This window comes from Geotrypetes seraphini, chromosome 15, assembly GCF_902459505.1.
Source record: "Geotrypetes seraphini chromosome 15, aGeoSer1.1, whole genome shotgun sequence".
In the NCBI taxonomy this organism is placed as follows: domain Eukaryota; kingdom Metazoa; phylum Chordata; class Amphibia; order Gymnophiona; family Dermophiidae; genus Geotrypetes; species Geotrypetes seraphini.
In genome coordinates, this window is record NC_047098.1 from 70,377,839 (window position 1) to 70,397,561 (window position 19,723).

Genomic DNA, 19,723 nt, shown 5'->3' on the forward strand with positions numbered 1-19,723 from the left:
AGAGGACTTGGAAATGCCTTTTAGCAAGGGGAAGGATAGTTTTAATTTGTGGTAGGATCTAGTGGTATTAGGGTTTGAGGAATTCCAAGAAAGAGGGATAAAGGGAGGGAGGATACCATATAGGATTTTGAAAGTTAAACAGGCGCATTTATAGTGGACCCTGGCGATTATCGGAAGCCAGTGGAGCTTGGCCAGGAGCGGGTAGACATGGTCAAATTTACTTTTAGCAAAGATGAGCTTGGCCGCGGCATTCTGAATCCGTTGGAGTCTGTGGAGGTTTTTCTTAGTTAGGCTTAAGTAGATAGAGTTGCAATAGTCCAATCTAGAGAGGATGATGGATTGGACAAGGAGGGTAAAATGTTTTTGATGGAAGCAGGATCTAACTTTCCTCAGCATGTGAAGGCTGAAAAAGCATTTTTTTTACCAAGGATTGGAGGTGGTCATTGAAGGACAATGTGGAATCAATGATGATGCCCAAGGCCTTGCTCGAGAACTCAAGCTGCAGAGAGGAGCCAGAGGGTAGTGGGATGGAGGTGGGTAGGTGATCTAGTTTTGGACCGAGCCAAAGAAGTCTTGTTTTGGACTCATTCAATTTCATTTGCACAGTGTGGGCCCAGGATTGTAGGTTCATTATACAAGAGGATATGTTCTTAGACAGGTCGGTGAGGTTCGAATCAGTCTCGAGGAGGACGAAGATGTCGTCTGCATAAGTGTAAATTGTTTCAAGGGGGGGGATAGGTGGAGGAGTTTTAGGGAGGACATATAGATGTTGAAAAGGATAGGGGATAGTGGAGAGCCTTGCGGGACTCCACAATTTGGTTTCCAGGGGGAGGATGAGATGCCATTCATGTTAACAATGTAAGAACGAGAGTGGAGGAATTTAGAGAACCATCCTAGGACTGTGGAGTTGATACCTATCTCAGAGAGTTGGTAAACAAGAATATCATGGTGAACAACGTCGAAAGCAAAGCAGCGGAAAGGTCAAATTGTAGGAGGATGGCGAACTTGTTTCGAGAGTGAAGTTGTTGAACCCTTGAAATCAGGGAAGACAGTAGGGATTCGGTGCTGAAGTTAGGACGAAAGCCATATTGATAGGGTAAAAGAATAGAGAATCTCTCTAAGTATGATGAGAGTTGGGAAGAAATGATGGACTCTAGCATCTTGGTTAGGAGAGGGATATTTGCAATTGGGTGATAGCTGGATGGTATGGAAGGGTCAAGGTCAGATTTTTTCAGTAGTGGGGTCAAGGCGATATGACCCATTTCTAGGGAGAAATGGCCCGACTGAAGGGCGGAGTTTATGAGAATGGTGATAGAAGAAATAGCCTGAGCAGGAATGTTCTCATATAGGTTGGAGGGAAATGGGTCCAAGGAGCAATTACAGGATTTCAGTTTGAGGCAGAGACTGAGGACCAGGGATTCAGATACGCGCTCAAAGGTGGTCCAGGATCTGTCAGCTGGGACAGGGTTGGAGACCATTAGGGTGGGAGTGGAATCGGTGGGCACTAGGGAGTTTTAAGAGACTGAAGGAGAGAAAGAGCATCTCAAGGAAGAAACCTTATCGTTGAAGAATTTTGCTAGAACATCGGCTGAGGGAGAGGAGGGGAGCAAGGTGGGGTCTCTCTTGGAGGTTAGGGAGCGCCAGATGTTGAATAGAGTACTGCTTTGATTGTTGGATCTGGAGATTTTGTCACCATAGAAGTTCTTTCTTACTTTTTTTAGTGCTGTATTGTACAGCTTGATATTGACTCTCCAGGACTGTCTGTCTATAGGACATTTTGATTTTTTCCATATGCGCTCCAGAGCTCGACATTTCTGTTTTAGCTCTCTGTGATATGGGAGGAACCAAGGGGCCTTGCGGGGATAGGAGATGGATTTAGTGGAAAGGGGGGCGAGGGAAAGATAGGTGGATTTGGAGAGAGCGACCCAGTTATGCCAATTAGTACCTGAATCTGCAGGCTTAGGGGCAGAGGAGAATAGATTGAGAAATTTAGACCAGAACAGGTCGCTTGTGATTTTTTTGTGGAAGGTAATGGGGTTGGAAGTACGGGGTGGAGCCCCAAGGTGCGACATAAAGATGGGGAGACAGAAAGCCCCTAGGAAGTGGTCAGACCAGGGGACATGTTCCCAGCGAGTGTCGTCAATTGACGTCTTGTGAGCGGTAAGGTCGAGGAAGCTAATGAGGTCTAGTGTGTGCCCCTTTTCGTGGGTTGGGGATGGTGCAGGGGGGGTGAGGCCAAGGGAGGTGAGGAAGCTAATAAGTTCAATCGTATCCTTGCTGGTGATGTCGTCTAGGTGGAGATTGATGTCTCCGATGATCAATAATCTTTGGAACTTGAGGAAGGCGTTTGTTATAGTCTCAAGGACGAGTTCGGAGGAGTTGTTCCAAGGGGTAGGTGGGCGGTATAGGAGCAGGATGCCCAGTGGGTGAGGGTGAAATTCATCGTTGACGGAAGCAAGCATGTATTCTAGTGAGGTGTGGCAACCCCTTTCGAGGAGCTGAACATCGAAAAAGGATTTGTAGAGAATTGCCAGGCCACCTCCTTTACGGTTAGATCTAGGTGAAAAGAGACCTTAGTAGCCATGGAAGCAGAGTTCATTTTGTGTAAATAGGTCATCTTTTTTAATCCATGATTCCGTGATGCATAGGAAACCAGGGTCAGAATCTTCAAGTAGGTCCTTCAGAATTTGAATCTTGTTGCAATAAAGCATTGGGACTGGGGTGAGCGAGTCAGAGGCAAGGTTGGGGAGATTGGCAGGGGAAACAGACTTTAAAGAAGCATGGTTGATTCTTCGGGGTTTTTTTTTGGGAGGATGTGGTCTGGTGCGAATCAGCGTGGGGATTTTGAGGCCAGGGCAGATATTATTGGTATTTGCGGAATTGAGAAGATCGGGAGAAGGAGGTATTACGCAGAGGGTGGAGTTGATGGAAAAGCAAAGTAAGAGGAGAAAGGGCCACGAGGGTGGCTTCATGGTGAGAGGTTGGTGAGCCTTTGGTGAGCTTTTGGGTTGTGAAAATATATATATATTTTTTTTTTTTTTTTTTTGGGGGGGGGAAGCTAGGCAACTTGATATCTAAGCAAGAAGAGAATCTAGACAACTAGGTAGAGAGAGGACTAGACAAACTTAGCATACCTTGATGGAACTAGTATAGAGGTAAAGGAGAGGGCTTAAATATTGCGCTCGTCCCTTAACATTGAAAGCACTTAGCAACTGGATGGTGTCCTATAAGAAGCTGTGGACAAGGACAGGCACTTAGCAACTGAATAGTGTCAAATAAGAAACTTTTGAACAAGGAAACCAGTGAAGACCTAATTGGTTACTTAATGTGATATATTAAACACCAAATCTATAAGCATAAACGACGTTACTGTCGCACCCATGCCCTATCCTGTATCTTGCCCCACTTACATTCACACCTTTCTTATATAAAAACAAATACTCAGTTTTACCCGAGACCACCTCCTTGAAAGTCTAGCATTAACTGTAAATGGAATAGATGCAAAAGGCAATCAAAATTGTTACTTGTGTCTTCCTGTTCCTTACCCTCATTCCTTCTCCTTGTATATACTAAACTAAACTAAACCTTAGGTTTGTATACCGCACCATCTCCACAAGCGTAGAGCTCGGCACGGTTTACAGGGTTAGGTTGAAAAGGAGCTACAATGAAGGGTTATAGGAAAGGAACTAGGAAGATAAAGAGGGACAGGGTACCAAAGAGCGGGAAGTGTTAGATTTTTGAAAAGAGCCAAGTTTTCAGGTGTTTGTGGAAGGATTGGAGGGAGCTTGAAATTCTGAGCGGGGATGTGAGGTTGTTCCAGAGTTCTGTGGTTCTAAAGGGGAGGGATGTTCCTAGTTTTCCTATGCGGGATATACCTTTTGCAGAGGGGAATGATAGACCCTGATTCTATCTTGCACCAAGCCTTACCACTTGCAACTGTAACCACATACTGCAGAATGTATTCACGTATGTAACTCTGCTGTAATCTGTCCTGTAACCCATTCTGAGCTCTTCTGGGAGGACAGACTATAACACTAAGTAACTAAAAAAAATGTTCTCACCCAGACTTCACCCAACTCTCAGCAGTACCTCTTTTTTCACTCTTTAATAACAGCGTTGTTATCCGATTGTTTCTGTTAATAGATTTCTTTTCTGTCAGTTATCTGCCGCGTCAAACCAGCGCTGAGAGAAAAACCGGCAATCTTTCTTTCAGTTTTCCTCTCTCAGTATCTATCTCGATTTTATCGGAGGAGCTCAATATTAGTTTGTAATAGTTTTAAGTTTAATTTAAACTTGTTTTTTCACCTCAAAATCAACAATAAGAGAATTATAATTTTAAAATTTTGCCCAGATATAGAGGAGCGTCTCGATCACACCTCCATCCTGTGTTCGCGTTAAGCCACGCCCCCAATTTTATTTATTTATTTATTTATTTAGAACAATGATGAGAATAAAAAGTCAAATTTCACCAGAAAATAATAAGCTTTTATTAATTATGACAGGGGTTGCCATTCAACATATAACTAACAATTGGAAAAATTACAACAACCTAAATTACACATTTTGGTGGAATACAATATGTCATATTTTTAAAATGGAAAGAACAATAGCAATACAAAAAGGGACATATACTAAATTTATAAAAATATGGGGGCCATTGACAAAATACTGTAATGAATAAATAATATGATGTTTTCTTCTTCTTTTCTTCTTTTAAGGATCTTTTTATGACACACATAGAGGGGGGGTAAGAAAAATTAATTTATACATAGTATGTTATAATATATTATACAAAATGTAACGTATGAATAAAAGGTAATAAAAGGGTGGGGGGAGGGAAATGGGACAAAATTTGTTTAGATTATATTGTATTAGATATAAAAAAGTTATTGAATATTTATCAATTGTATTCTAATATGTTGTATACTGTTTATAAAAATTTGAAAATTAAAATATTATATTAAAGTAATGAAAGGGAGGGGGGAGGGTGAGGGGGAAAATCAAATTCAGATATATAATGTATTAGATATAAAAGTGATAATATGCATTTATCAATTGTATTTTATTATTATGTACACTTTATGAAAAATTAGAAAATAAAAAATAATGGAAAAAAAAAAAAAAATAAAAAAAATGTTCTCTTTCCTAAGAAGGATTATAATCTAACTTTGGATGAAGTGAAGGTTAAATGACCTGCCTAAGGTCATAAGAAATAGGAGGAGGGATAAACTAGATTAAAACTCTTGCCGTCCGAATGGCTTCTGGCTGCTTAAATAGCACTAAGCTAGCTAATTGTGAATGGCTATGTCTGCTAAATATTCAACGGTTAGAGTCTAGCCCAGTCACTGGCTATGTCGAGTAACATAGCTGGTTAGTGACAATATTCATTGGCTGACCAGCTAAGTTTAGCTGCCAGATAAATAGCAGGTCTCTCTTTGGCCACTATATTGTAAGTTAACTGGTCAACCAGCTTAATTGGTACTGTTTCTAGTGGCCAAAACCCCTAGAAATTCAATGCTGGTCACTGGATATGGTCTAGCATTGAAGGGTTTGCTGATGACCATGGGAAATAGCCAGGAAAGAAAACTCCAGAGTGAGAGGGCATAGAATGAGGTTAAGAGGTGATAGGTTTAGGAGTAATTTGAGGAAATACATTTTTACAGAAAGGGTGGTAGATGCATGGAATAGTCTCCCAGTGGAGGTGGTGGAGATAAGGACCGTGTCTGAATTAAAGAAAACCTGAGACAGGCACGTGGAATCACTTAGGGAGAGATGGGCAGACTGGATGGATCATATGGCTTTTATCTGCCTTCATGTTTCTATGTTTCTCCCTCCCATGGTCTCAGTTTCAATCCACTTGCAGTGCTGTTTGCTTTTCTAACTTGAATCTCGCCATTTGAATTCCATGTCCAAGATCTCTGCCACTGAGCTTGCCAGAGATTTCCAGTTAATCTAGCTTAATTGCTCCTCCCACTTACCACCTTATAGAAAACGAATGAACTAAGGGTTTCTATTATACAACAAGCCTTGTATTGGATTTCACACAGCCATTGAATATGTTTCAATGTTGCTATGTTGTAGGGAAAAGTTTTTCCACGGCTGCGGAAAAGAAACAGCACAAATAAATCTGTGGACCTGGAAGAGAACTTCAATGATGAAATGGCAGCAGATTATGTCTTCAGGATCATCTGTGCAGGGCACAGGCATGGTAACAGTATGTTCTTCATTTCTTACCAGTTTCATACTCTGTGCTGTGAAGGAATGGAGAGTTGAGAAGGCAAAGTTAGTTTTGGATAATAGGAAAAATCCACTGCTTTTTTTTAGGACTAACAGCATAAATTCTGTTTTACTCTTGGGATCTTGTGACCTGATCTAGCCACTGTTATTAGGCTTGATGAACCTTTGGTCTGTTCCAGTATGGCCACTCTTATGTTCTTATATAATGTTATCTTTTTTTGCATGATTCCACTAGTTAATTATCTCCACTCAGAAGACCACTTTGCAGTCTCCCAATATAGGACTGGAACAGATTCAGGTTCTAAATCATTTAGTTTATAATCCCTCCAATAATTTAACATGCATTCCCCTGGCCCTAGATTGACTACTTTAGGAAACAGGATGCTGGGCTTGATGGACCTTTGATATGTCCCAATATGGCTATGCTTATATTCTCTGAAAATAATGCTTTTGTGGTTAATGGTGTTTCAAAAAAATAAATTGAGCACATTGAAGGAGAGCTCCAAAGGAAAGTGGGTGACCCTCTGGCATTCACCTCTCCAGATCGTGGTTTTTCAGTTATAATTTCTGAATTGCATACTATGAGGGGGTGTATCTGGAAATGAGCAAATGTCACTATAACAGCCAAAAAAGTGGGGGAAGGTGGAACAATCTATAGTTTACTTGCTTATTAAAAATGTTCCAAACCAATCGGTGCAGTTTTGCAGTACCTTATTTTTCCTGGAAAAAGCTGCATGATTTGAGGTCCATCCACTGCATGGAGCTTTAACAGCTTAAACAGTAATTTTCAAACTGCCAGGCTATCTGCAGTGACTTGGTACCAAAATCATGTCAGAGAAAAGCATCCACACACATCTGCACTTTCATTTTATAAAGGTACTATCTCAGAGTAAAGTTAATGCATGCTTTAGGAAAAAAAAAAAATCAAACGTGTGTCCATGTTTCCAATTCCTGTGCCTAGAATATGTCCCCGAGATGTGTGCATAAATTTGCCTACAAATATGAAACTCCATTTTGCAAAAGGTGTCTAGGTAGGGATTAGGATGCCCTGGTTCACAATTCCTCAAGTATTTAATGAAAGCCTTTTCTGAGTATAAATCTTTTGTACAATATGTATGAGGCTACTGGGAAATATACATGTCTTTGTCAGCATATCCAATGGCAACTACAATTTAAAAAATGAGTTGTTACAAAACAAAGAGTTTAAATGAATTTTTTGTGGGTATGAGTAATATATTCTGTAGTACAACCAAAGCAGATTACATATTATATTCAGGTACTTTCTTTGTCTCAGGAGCAATGATAGGTTAAGTGATTTGCTCAGGATCACAAGAAGCCACAGTTCCCCTAGTTCTCAGCCCACTGAACTATTGACGGTTTCAGCGGATCTTCCTTGAAAATACACAATATAGTTTAAATTTGGAATTGTAATGTAATTTGTTTGGTTTTTGTTTGCTTTCATAGTTTAAATGGCGTTCCTTTTTTATTTTAATATACATATTTAGTGTTTATGTAAACAGTCGAGAACTATGTTAAAGATTCGGCAGTATATCAAATTTGAATAAACATAAACATTAGATTCTTTTTCCACCCCAGTTTGGACTCAGGCCCACCAAACAGCAGTGGACTTTGACAAGGCTGGCATTAGGGAAGCAGAATAGGTTCCTGCGATCCCTGCTTCTCCCTCTTTCTGACATGGAGACAATCACAGTCAGACATGCATTTGGTTAAGCAAAAGCATGAACATTTTAGCTTTAACGGATTTCTGCCTTTTTGCTGCTAATTCAGGACTGGTCACAAAACAGGAGTTTAAAACCAGTATGATTTGAGAAGATATCAGCATGTAGTGACTTTGTGAAAATCACCTTAAAGAGCTCTGATTTTTTTTGAAAGGAAGGTGTTGCCCATGCGTAGAATGAGCATTTTTATATGATCATTTGTAAAAAAAAGAAAAAATGGAGGGGTTAAAAAAACAAGCTTGGAGGAGTGATCAGCTAAAAATTAAAATGAAACGATGGTGAAAAACAAACCGCACATACTCCTTAGGAGGATGATTGATTTAACTTCCTGTCATGTGACCCATTCAAGATGGTAGCGACTAGTATATGCAGCCATCTTGAAATGGGTATGCCCTGGGCAGAGTTATAATGTCACTTTCACTAAACAGTTAAAAAAATAGCTTCGTTGAAACACTTCCAAAGCTCCATTTAAAGAAAATCATACCTAACCATCCTTCTGTGGGCACATTCTACATGCTGACGAAAATCCATAAACCTGGCAGACCAATCATATCTGGTATTGGCACACTCGCAGATGAAGTATGTTATGTTATACAAATACATCTATTCCGCGTGTACCTATTTATTCAAGGACAGATTACAGAAATTGTTCTAGATTTATAGAGGGGATTCTTAAACCTAGCTGCAGTATTCTGGATCTGTTGAAGTCTTTGAAGACTTTTCTTGGTTAGACTTAGATAGACTGAATTACAATAATCCAACCTCGAAAGACAGCAAAATGTTGTTGATGGAAGCAGGATCTCACTTTCATCAGCATATGGAGACTAAAGAAGTATTTTTTTTTTAACCAGAGAATTAAGATGGTCATTGAATGAGAGTGTTGAGTCTATAATGACACCCAGAACTTTACTTGAGAATTCAATCTTATTGAAGATCCAGATGGCAGTGAAATGGATAAAGGTAGTTGATCTAGTTTAGGGCCAAGCCATCTATTTTGGTTTTGAACTCATTCAGCTTCATTTGCACAGTAAGGGCCCAAGATTGAAGTTTCATTATGCATGCTATTATATTTTCAGCGAGGTTTGTGAGATTAGAATCTATCTCAAGAAGGACCAAGATGTCATCTGTATATGTGTATAATGTTTCAAAGGGAGATAGGTGGAAAAGTTTTAAAGTAGACCTATAGATGTTGAAGAGGGAAGAGGATAGGGGATAGAGAGGATCCCTGTGGGACTCGCATAGAGGCTTCCAAGAAGATGACATGGTGCCATTCATATTAATAGTATATGAGCGAGATCGTAGGAATTTTGAAAACCAGTCTAACACTGTAGAATCAATGCCTATTTCGGAAAGTTGGTAGATCAAGATATCGTGGTGAACGACGTCAAAGGCCGCAGATAGATCAAATTATAATAGGATTGCAAAGTTGTTCCATGAATGTAATTTTGAACCTTTGAAATTAGTGAGACCAATAGAGATTCGGTACTGAAGTTGGGTCTGAAACCATATTGGCAAGGTAGAAGAATGGAGAATCTCTCTAAGTATGAAGACAGCTGAGCAGATATGATAGACTCTAACATTTTGGTCAGGAGAAGAATATTCACTACTAGTCTTTAAGCCCGTTACATTAACGGGTGCTAGAACATATGTGTGTGTGTGTGTCTGTCTGTCTTTATTTCTTTCTCTCTCTCTCCTTAGCCACTTTTTTTCTTTCTGCCTTTCTTTTTCCTTGGCTGTCTATCACCACCCCTTGCCTGCTCCCCCTGTCCATTTTCCCTTCCTTTTACCTCCCCTGTGTCCACCACCACCCCTTCACTGCTCTCCTTATGCAGCAGCAGCCCTTGTCCCTTTGTTTTACCTCCCCCCCTGTCCAGCAGCATCTCTTTCCTTCTCCCCCTGTCCAACATTAGTCCTCCGTTCCTTTTCTTCAACCCCCTGTCCATCAGCATCTCTTTCGTTCTCCCCCTGTCCAACGGGTGCTAGAGTAGACGACTGGTTTTTTTTTCCTTTCTCTCTCTGTGCTTGGATGCTGTCTGTCTGTCTGTCATTCTTTCTGTCTGTGTCTCTGTCTTGCGCCCTGCCTGCCTGTATTTCTCCATTGCGCCATGCCTGCCTATCTCTCTGTGGCCCCCTTCTCTTCCCCGGCATGATTGGTGTGTGCCCCCAGCACACCCTTCCCCCCAAAGCAGCCCCATTTCCCAATGCCCCTGCCCCCTTTTGTGCCATGCCTGCCTGCTCCATGGCCCCCTTCTGTTTCCCCCCTATGATTGCTCTCTGGCCCAGCAAACCCCTCACCCCAAAGCAGCCCCCTTTCCCTCTCCCCTTGTTGAACCATGGCTGCCTGCTCTGTGATCCCCTGCCCATGATTGCTGTGTACCCCCAGCACACCCCTACCCCCAAAGCAGCCCCTTTCCCTCTCCCCCTGCTTGCCTGCCATGCCTGCCTGCTCCCTGTGCATCAGCATCAGCATTTCCCTCCCCTTCACCTGTTCCTTCGTAGCAGCATGGAGATAAAACGGCTCCCTTAGTTCTTTGCTGGATTTTTTTTTTAAGTTTAAAGATGCCTACGCGGCTCCTCTCACGATCCGGCCTGCGTCGGAAGCCTTCTCTGACACAGGATCGTGAGAGGAGCCACGGTGGCAGTTTTAAACTTTAAAAAAAAATCCAGCGAAAAACTAAGGGAGCCGTTATCAAAGCCACCGCCGCGGCTCCTCTCATGAGCTGCACTTATATTATGTCGGAAGATGAGAGAGGAGCCGCGGCGGCAGTGGCAGATTTGAAATGAAAATAATTTATGCGGCCAGCCTGCTCCCTCGAAACCCTCCTCCCCCCCCCTCCCCTTTCCCTTCGTCTGGCTGCGGTGCGGCCTGTGGAGGCGATCGACGTATTAGCGCGCATGCGCACTCCTTCGGCCACAGACCTACACGCACAGAACACGCAAATAGCAATGCGCATGCGCGGCTAGCTCTTTATTATATTAGATGGGTCGATAACTGGATGGTGAGGATGCTTCTAGATCAGTTTTTTTCAGTAGTGAAGTCAGAGCAATGTGGCCCATCTCTGCAGTAAATAGACCTGGTAGTAAGGCAGAATTTATGAGTCTGGTAAGAGATGAAGTAGCCTGAGTGGGAATTTTCTCATATAGGTATGAAGGAAACATAAGAACAAGAATTGCCGCTGCTGGGTCAGACTAGCGGTCCATCCTGCCCAGCAGTCCACTCACGCAGCAGCCCCAAGGTCAAGACTAGTGCTCCAAATGAGTCCAGTCTCACCAGTTTAGCATGAACTTGTCCAACTTTGTCTTGAAACCCTGGAGGGTGTCTTCCCCTATAACAGACTCCGGAAGAGCGTTCCAGTTCTCTACCACTCTCTGGGTGAAGAAGAACTTCCTTACGTTTGTGCGGAATCTATCCCCAAGAGTGCCCTCTCGTTCTCCCTACCTTGGAGAGGGTGAACAGTCTGTCTTTCTCTACTAATTGTATTCCCTTCAGTATTTTGAATGTTTTGATCATGTCCCCTCACAGTCTCCTCTTCTCTAGGGAAAAGAGGCCCAGTTTCTCTAATCTTTCACTGTACGGCAACTCCTCCAGCCCCTTAACCATTTTAGTCGCTCTTCTCTGAATCCTCTTGAGTAGCACTGTGTCCTTCTTCATGTACGGTGACTAGTGCTGGACGCAATATTCAAGATGAGGGCGTACCATAGCCTGGTACAGCGGCATGATAACCTTCTCCGATCTGCTTGTGATCCCCTTCTTAATCATTCCTAGCATTCTGTTCGCCCTTTTCGCCGCTTGCCTGCCCAAGCTCTAACAGGAAAAATAATCACAGAAAGCTTGAGAGATCTTATTAGTGGCGTTAGTAATAGTTCCATCCGAAAGACGAATAGTGTGAACCGACCTGGGCCCATTCCAGGCCTTGGTAAGACAAGCAAAGTAACGTCCAGGGCGATTTCCAAAACGGAAAAAACGTAATTTTCTATAGATAGTACTACGCTTATTCTTTCATGTAGCAGAGTGTTCAAAGCTACCTGTGCTGCCAACATTCCTTCCTTATGTGCCATTGTAGGGCGATGTAGATAATTCTTCTTAGCACTTTGAAATTGGCATTCAAAGAAGATAATTTTTGAAGCAATTCTTCAATTTCTTGCAGCTACATATGCAATGACATGTCCCCTAATTACTGCTTTAGAGGCTTCCCAGTATAGGATCGGATCTGTAGTATGTTCTGAATTAAAATGGGCATAATCTGCCCACCTTTGCACAAGATATTGTTGAAAATGGGGATCCTCATACAAATAAACAGGAAAACACCAACCCCCCCCCCCCCCTTCAACTGCGATTTCCTACTTCCATATCTATAAATATCAGAGAATGTTCTGAAATTGCCTGCAGACCAGTGACAGAAGAAAGAACTCAAGGGAACAATAATTGAGATACTAGAATATAATCTATGCGAGACCAAGTTAAATGAGAACGAGAAAGATGTCTCTTTGATCTAAAGTTGAATAAATAAGGAACACCTTTATGAGGTAGAGAAGGCTGCTGTCCTGGGGAGGATCTATCTAAAGAATTATCCAAAACTTGATTCAAATCACCAGCCAAAATAAGAGGCTATCTTGGCAAGGTTCTGAAAGAAAGCATGTTTATAAATTGTGGGAGCATAAACAATTAAAAGATTAAAACTGCAAAACGACCATATGAATCCTTTGCAAGTACCGTATTTTCGCGGATATAACGCGCGCGTTATACGTGATTTTACGTACCGCGCATACCCCTTGCGCGTTATATGCCTGAGCGCGGTATACAAAAGTTTTTTAACATAGTTCCCACCCCGCCCGACGCCCGATTCACCCCCCCCAGCAGGACCGCTCGCACCCCCACCCCGAACGACCGCTCGCACGCACTCCCACCCGCACCCGCATCCACGATCGGAGCAAGAGGGAGCCCAAGCCCTCTTGCCCGGCCGACTCCCCGACGTCCGATACATCCCCCCCCCCGGCAGGACCACTCGCACCCTCACCCCGAAGGACCGCCGACTCCCCAACAATATCGGGCCAGGAGGGAGCCCAAACCCTCCTGGCCACGGCGACCCCCTAACCCCACCCCGCACTACATTACGGGCAGGAGGGATCCCAGGCCCTCCTGCCCTCGACGCAAACCCCCCTCCCTCCAACGACCGCCCCCCCCCACGACCCTCCGACCGCCCCCCCAGCCGACCCGCGACCCCCCTGGCCGACCCCCACGCCCCCCCCACCCCCCTTCCCCGTATCTTTGGAAGTTGGCCGGACAGACGGGAGCCAAACCCGCCTGTCCGGCAGGCAGCCAACGAAGGAATGAGGCCGGATTGGCCCATCCGTCCTAAAGCTCCGCCTACTGGTGGGGCCTAAGGCGCGTGGGCCAATCAGAATAGGCCCTGGAGCCTTAGGTCCCACCTGGGGGCGCGGCCTGAGGCACATGGGCCAAACCCGACCATGTGTCTCAGGCCGCGCCCCCAGGTGGGACCTAAGGCTCCAGGGCCTATTCTGATTGGCCCACGCGCCTTAGGCCCCACCAGTAGGCGGAGCTTTAGGACGGATGGGCCAATCCGGCCTCATTCCTTCGTTGGCTGCCTGCCGGACAGGCGGGTTTGGCTCCCGTCTGTCCGGCCAACTTCCAAAGGTACGGGGAAGGGGGGTGGGGGGGTCGTGGGGGTCGGCCAGGGGGGTCGCGGGTCGGCTGGGGGGGAGGGGGGTTTGCGTCGAGGGCAGGAGGGCCTGGGATCCCTCCTGCCCGTAATGTAGTGCGGGGTGGGGTTAGGGGGTCGCCGTGGCCAGGAGGGTTTGGGCTCCCTTCTGGCCCAACTACACAAAGGTACGGGGAAGGCGGGTGGGGGTGTCGTGGGGGTCGGCCAGGGGGGTCGCGGGTCGGCTGGGGGACGGGCGGAGGTTCTTGGGGGGGGGCGGTCGTTGGGGGGAGGGGGTTTGCGTCGAGGGCAGGAGGGCCTGGGATCCCTCCTGCCCGTAATGTAGTGCGGGGTGGGGTTAGGGGGTCGCCGTGGCCAGGAGGGTTTGGGCTCCCTCCTGGCCCGATATTGTTGGGGAGTCGGCGGTCCTTCGGGGTGAGGGTGCGAGTGGTCCTGCCGGGGGGGGGGGATGTATCGGACGTCGGGGGGGGCATCAGGCTTTCAGGATGGGGACAGACCTTCAAGGGGGGACAGGACTTCAAGGGAGGACAGTGCACGGAAAGTCAGGGCAGTGCACGGAAGTCAGGGGGGGTGAACGGAGAGTCGGGACAGCGCACGGAAAGTCAGGGCGGGCGAAAGGAGAGTCGGGCAGCATGCGCGTTATATGCCTGAGCGCGGTATAGAAAAGTTTTTATACATATCATCGTGATTTCTGCGCGCTATACCCCTGTGCGCGTTTTACAATGGTGCGCGTTATATCCGCGAAAATACGGTAGTTTAGTTTGGCATTGCAATCTTTTGCTAATAAGCACTGCTACTCTACCTTTCTTACAATTTGTTGATGAATAATAAATCTCTCCCATCCACCCAGATTTGAGCTTCATATGATCTACATCAGATAGTTTAGTTTCCTGTAAGCATGCTACATCTATCTCATGTCAGCATAAATAAGAGAGCAATTTAGTTCATTTAATAGGTGAATTCACCACTGAAACATTCTAAGATGCAATCGCAATGAAGAAATTAATTTATTCCCAGTCATTCCAAATAGGAAAAAAGTCAAGTAACAGGAAAACTAAATAATAACATTCAGGAGTCCAGCCCTCCTCCTGAATGTAAAGAATTACATTAGTCATATTAGAGCCTTATATGTTGTTCCTAAAGCAACCATGATAAAGCAAAAACAGGTGTAATAGGAAGAATTTGCCACAAAAGAAAGGAAATAATTTTAAAAAATAAATAATATAGGCCAAAGCAGTCCTGGGAATCCTCCTCAAATTCAATCCCACAATTCTCCAACTACCCTCCGTCCCAAATCCCCCCAGACCCCTTATCTTATACAATTTCTCTGATCCCCCCAAAGTAGGAATCAGCGAGCTAGAGTCACAAAAATGTGCTCTGGTCCCAGGTCCTATCCAGACAAGTAAATCAGTTACAAAGATATTTGAAAAGTAAAAGAAGCTGCACATCAAGTATTATCAAATATATGTGAGCTGTATTTATATTTTATATCCATTCACTCATCTTGTATCAGTTAAGTGCACAATCTCTTATGTCTCAACACTGTTAAAAAACATATTGCATTCATCAAATATTATTAGAAATATGTGAACAATAAAAGAAGCTACATATATAGTCTATTCCCTTTCATTCAGCTATAATACAAGTGCACATTTCTTCATTTCCAACCACTAAAAGCCACATTATGTTCATTAGACATTTTCAAAAAAATAATAAGCTTACAATAAAATCTGTAGTTTGAGCCATTCTGTTTTTACAAATACCTTCTTGCTACAATCAAGAAATAATCTGCTAAAAGAATTAATATTTTCCATTCACTATCTTTTTTAGTATGTCTATTAATTAAGTGTAGTTTCATTTACTATTACTATTATCAATATCATATTCCAAACTATCTGGCTATATATCTTACATATTTTTGACTAATTCCTTCTCTGACCTATTCTATTTATTTTATTTTATTATTTTTTATTCATTAATAGAACTTTTTATTTCTATTTTTCCAACCCCAAAAGTCTATTGTGTAAAAAGTATGACTTTCTATCTAAGGTATTCTTTTTTTTTAAATCTTTGATGCTGGCACTTTTTCTCACAATCTGTGATAAGTCCCAGAAAAATACCCAATTCTGTATCGCTTGGTAGACTAGTATAGTCTTTACGAATGGGTTATATGCCTCACTGCTACCAACAAGTGGAGACTGAGTACAAACTTGTATATCAGGCTAGAATCCCCCTACTAATCCAGTCAGTCTCAGTCTCCATAGCAGGTTGTAAGACTAGATTGGCTCCCCTCTTAGTTTTGTTGGAACTTTGTTTTTGGACTCCTGGGTTCCCCTTTTTGTGCCGGATAGAGCTTGGACGGGTCTTGTTTGGGGGTCCATCCAACCTCGGGGGTGTTAAACCTGGCGGGTCTCATGCTGGGTCCCTTCTTCCACTTCCCCATATTTTTGAAAAGATGCCTCAGCCGGCGGCCTGACCCTCTGGTTGGTCATCCCTCCAGCTTTGAGAGCCATGGAATCTGTTCTGTAAAAAAAAAAAAAAAATCCTGAGGTGTGCTGGTCTAAAGGGCTCATTCCCTTTAAAACTGCCTTTTTACTGTGTTTTCTCAACTAACCGGCACTTTTTCTTTCAACTAGGGCTGTTTTCAGTACAATGAGCACTTTTAAAGGGAAAAAGTGCTCATTGTGCTCCAGACACGAGGTACTCGCAGCCAACCTATGCAAGCGGTGTGCAGGCTGGAGCACTGGGGCAGCCTCGTTGGCAGCAGATGCCGGCGGCCAGGACAAGTCGGCTCGCAAGTCAGCTTCAGATCACGGGGAAGCCTGGGCTTCCCCTGATGCCCACATGGAGGGTTCCCCCAGCCACCGATGGTCAAGGAGAAAAGGATTCCTTACCGCTGGAGCAGCTGGGGATTCGCTTTTTGCGTCGGTTGGTTCCTCGGCCTCAGCGTCAGGAAAGTTTCAGGCTTTTCAGATGTGGTAGGCTGCAGGAACTCCAATTTTGGCAGTTTCAGGTCCAATTTCTGTGGGAACCTCCTCCTTCATCTCAGTTCTTCAGGTGACCTTCCCCCAGTTCTGGAATGGTATGGCAGGTAGTCCCATGGGGCCGCCGGGTGTCTTTCCCCATGAATTTATAATAGCATTTTGTAAAGCTTATGTTCTGGCGGCTGGAGGTTCCATGTCCACCCCGGAGGTCTCGGGGGGGGGGGTTGCCCTCGACGTCTTCCCAAACAGCGGCGGTTTTGCCCCCTCTACTTCTCTCTCATTCAAATGCCCGAGGATCTCTTGGGATGAGGTTTTTTGCCTAGAGGATAAAGATGTACTTGAGGAGGACCTGGCCCCTTGGAGTGATTTCCAGGATCCTCTTGGGGGGTCGGATTCATGTTAATCAGGCCGTGGTCCTTCTGGTGTTGGGTAGCTGGGAGAGCTCTTCCGAGCAGAAACAGCTGCGCAAGTTGCATGTCGGTCGGGTCCTTCGCTCTTATGTGCAGAGGACCCGGAGATCAGAAAATCAGATCATCTCTTTGTCCTTCTAGCGGGTCCTCATCAGGGGGATGGCGCTTCTAAGGCTACTGTTGCGCATTGGATCAAGGAGACGATTGCTTCCGCTTATCTTCTGAAGAAGAAGCCTGTTCCAGAATTTCTCAAAGCTCATTCCACTAGGGGTCAGGCATCTTCTTGGGCTGAGTCTTCTCTAGTGCCTCCAGTGGATATTTGCAAGGCTGCAGTTTGGTCTTTTCTGCATTCCTTTGTCAGACACTACCGTGTGGATGTTAAAGCGCTTCAGGACGTGATATTCGGTGAACGGGTTCTGGTGTCGGCACTTCAGGGGTCCCACCCTTTAATGGGAACTGCTTTGGTACGTCCCATTCGTAAGGACTATACCAGTCTACCAAGCGATACAGAAGGAGAAATTAGGTTATTACCTACTAATTTTCTTTCTGTTAGCTTGTGGACTTGTATAGTCCCCCACCATATCTGTCTTGGTACGGTGATTGCAGGTTTTGATTTTGCTCATGTGCAGATTTTGTGTTTTTTCTGCGGGTTCCAGAATTTTTCTAGGGCCGGGGAGAATTAAGAACAGCAGCTATGGCTCAGCTGGCTTAGCTGATGAGCTGTGGGGATGTTTTCTATTCCAGAATTAAGTTCTACACAAGTTCCAACAGTCCCTTACAGTTGTTTGTTGTTTTGTACACTCAAGTTCGGAGTGTGTTATACTGTTTTCAGTTGAAGTCTTTCCTAGGTTCTTCTTGGCTATTCGGCAGACTGGATTGCTAGGGGGAATATACAAGTTTGTGCTCAGTTTCCACCTGCTGGTAGCAGTGAGGTATATAACCCATTTGTAAGGACTATACTAATCTACAGGCTAACAGAAAGAAAATTAGCAGGCAAGAACCTAATTTCTTCCTTTTTTTTTTTTTTTTTTGTACTGTTAAAAGGTTAAAGACCAAATGATGTCAAGTATAGCATTTCATCAGAGCTAATGTTGAATTGGCTACACAAAGATTCCTATTGATTTCACTATGATAATTGCTTCTGTACTATATTCCAGTTTAGAAGACATCAATGTAATGTAATGTTTAGTAACATAACAATGTAATGTTTAGTAACAACATAACAATGAAAATAATTTATACACTTCTTAGTGAAATTAACTGGGATGCAATCCATACAAGCTTCTTCAATGATGTCTCTAAAGAGCTTCATGGCAAGTTCCAAAAGTGCCAGCTAATCTTTTGCTTGTACATTCTTTAGCTGAAGATAAATTGAATTTGGCTGTTTTCAGGTCTGACAAGAAAGATCTAAGTTTACACTTTTATTGAGCTATCAATAACCTTTGAGCACTTGCTGACCTCACTTGCTCTATCTGTTCTGTTTCTTTCTTCTTCTTGTCATTATTAGAATTAAATCTTATGCGCTCTTTAGAAGCTGGTGGTTTGTTTGTTTTTTTACTTTTTTTATAGCCAAAGGATCCAAATTGTTTTCTGAAGCATATCTCAGTTCCGGTACCATTTTAAATTTAATTTATTCCTTTTATGAGGCACTAACTTAACCAAATGTATTAATATTAAAAGAAATTAAGCAAGACATGTCACTGTGATTTATTCAAGGAGCTAAGGGTAATGACTCAACAGCATTAGATAGCTGATAACACTACTTAAAGGCAGAAACTGCAAATACACACACTGCGCACACACGCCATTTTGCGTGCAGTGTGTGTATGTGCAGTTTCTGCCTTTGAGTAGTATTATCAGCTATCTAATGCTGAAATAAGATCCCTGACGCAGCTCCAGCAAAACACAGAAGTTCCCTGTTGGGTCTTGTGCTAACGGCATCAGTCTAGCATGAAGTATGAGCTTGATCCAGGACTTTGGGGTTACTGGCAACAACGGCAGCGCTCTTCAGCAGCTAAGTGTTTGTGGCTTTATGGCTTTTTTTTTTTTTTTTTTTGCTTTTTTGCCTGTGACTGCACGCTGTTGATTATGAACTGTGCCTTTGGGGTATATTGAGTCTTTCCCTGCAATTTGTTAAATTGCTTTTTGCACTATCTGATTTGAAGAAGAAACGCCTGATTGTTTGAATATCATTTAAGAAAGTGGAGATTTTTCTTAACCCATGAAGCTCATCTGAGGTTTTTTTCTCCACATTTTTCTTTTTCATTTCTTTTTTGTGTGATTGGCCCTTTTTTATCTCTTCCTCTTTTGTGCATTTAGTAAATAGGGTTTAATGTGAGTGCAAGGGGGCTTGTGGAAATTAGTGACTATAGAGTATGTATATTGAATTTTTAGTAATTTAACTTACTCTCCTGCTCTTTTGGTAATTGAAATAACCCATTATTATTATCAGAAAAAAAAAATCAATTTGATACTTATAAGAACTTCAGAGGTAACACTCATAGGACCATGTCGTTTAGAATGAAAATTCACCGTGTCTTTTCACTAGTCTGATATTTTTATATATACGTCTGATATTTTTTATATATATTTTTCATGAAATAACAAAAAGTGCTTAGATACTAGTTTGTTTCTTTGTAACAAAATGTAGTTAATACAATGTAGCTTATAAA

At 43.4% G+C, this 19,723-nt stretch overlaps 1 protein-coding gene across 3 annotated transcripts in view; it reads left to right on the forward strand.

Moving 5' to 3' along the window:
- Positions 1-19,723, forward strand: part of SGSM2 (small G protein signaling modulator 2) — a 278,910-nt gene that overhangs the window by 99,249 nt on the left and 159,938 nt on the right. For all 3 annotated transcript variants that reach the window (XM_033921351.1, XM_033921352.1, XM_033921353.1), the window contains exon 11: positions 6,082-6,214. In XM_033921351.1, coding sequence (XP_033777242.1) covers positions 6,082-6,214 — 133 coding nt within the window. The remainder of the gene's footprint in view (positions 1-6,081; positions 6,215-19,723) is intronic.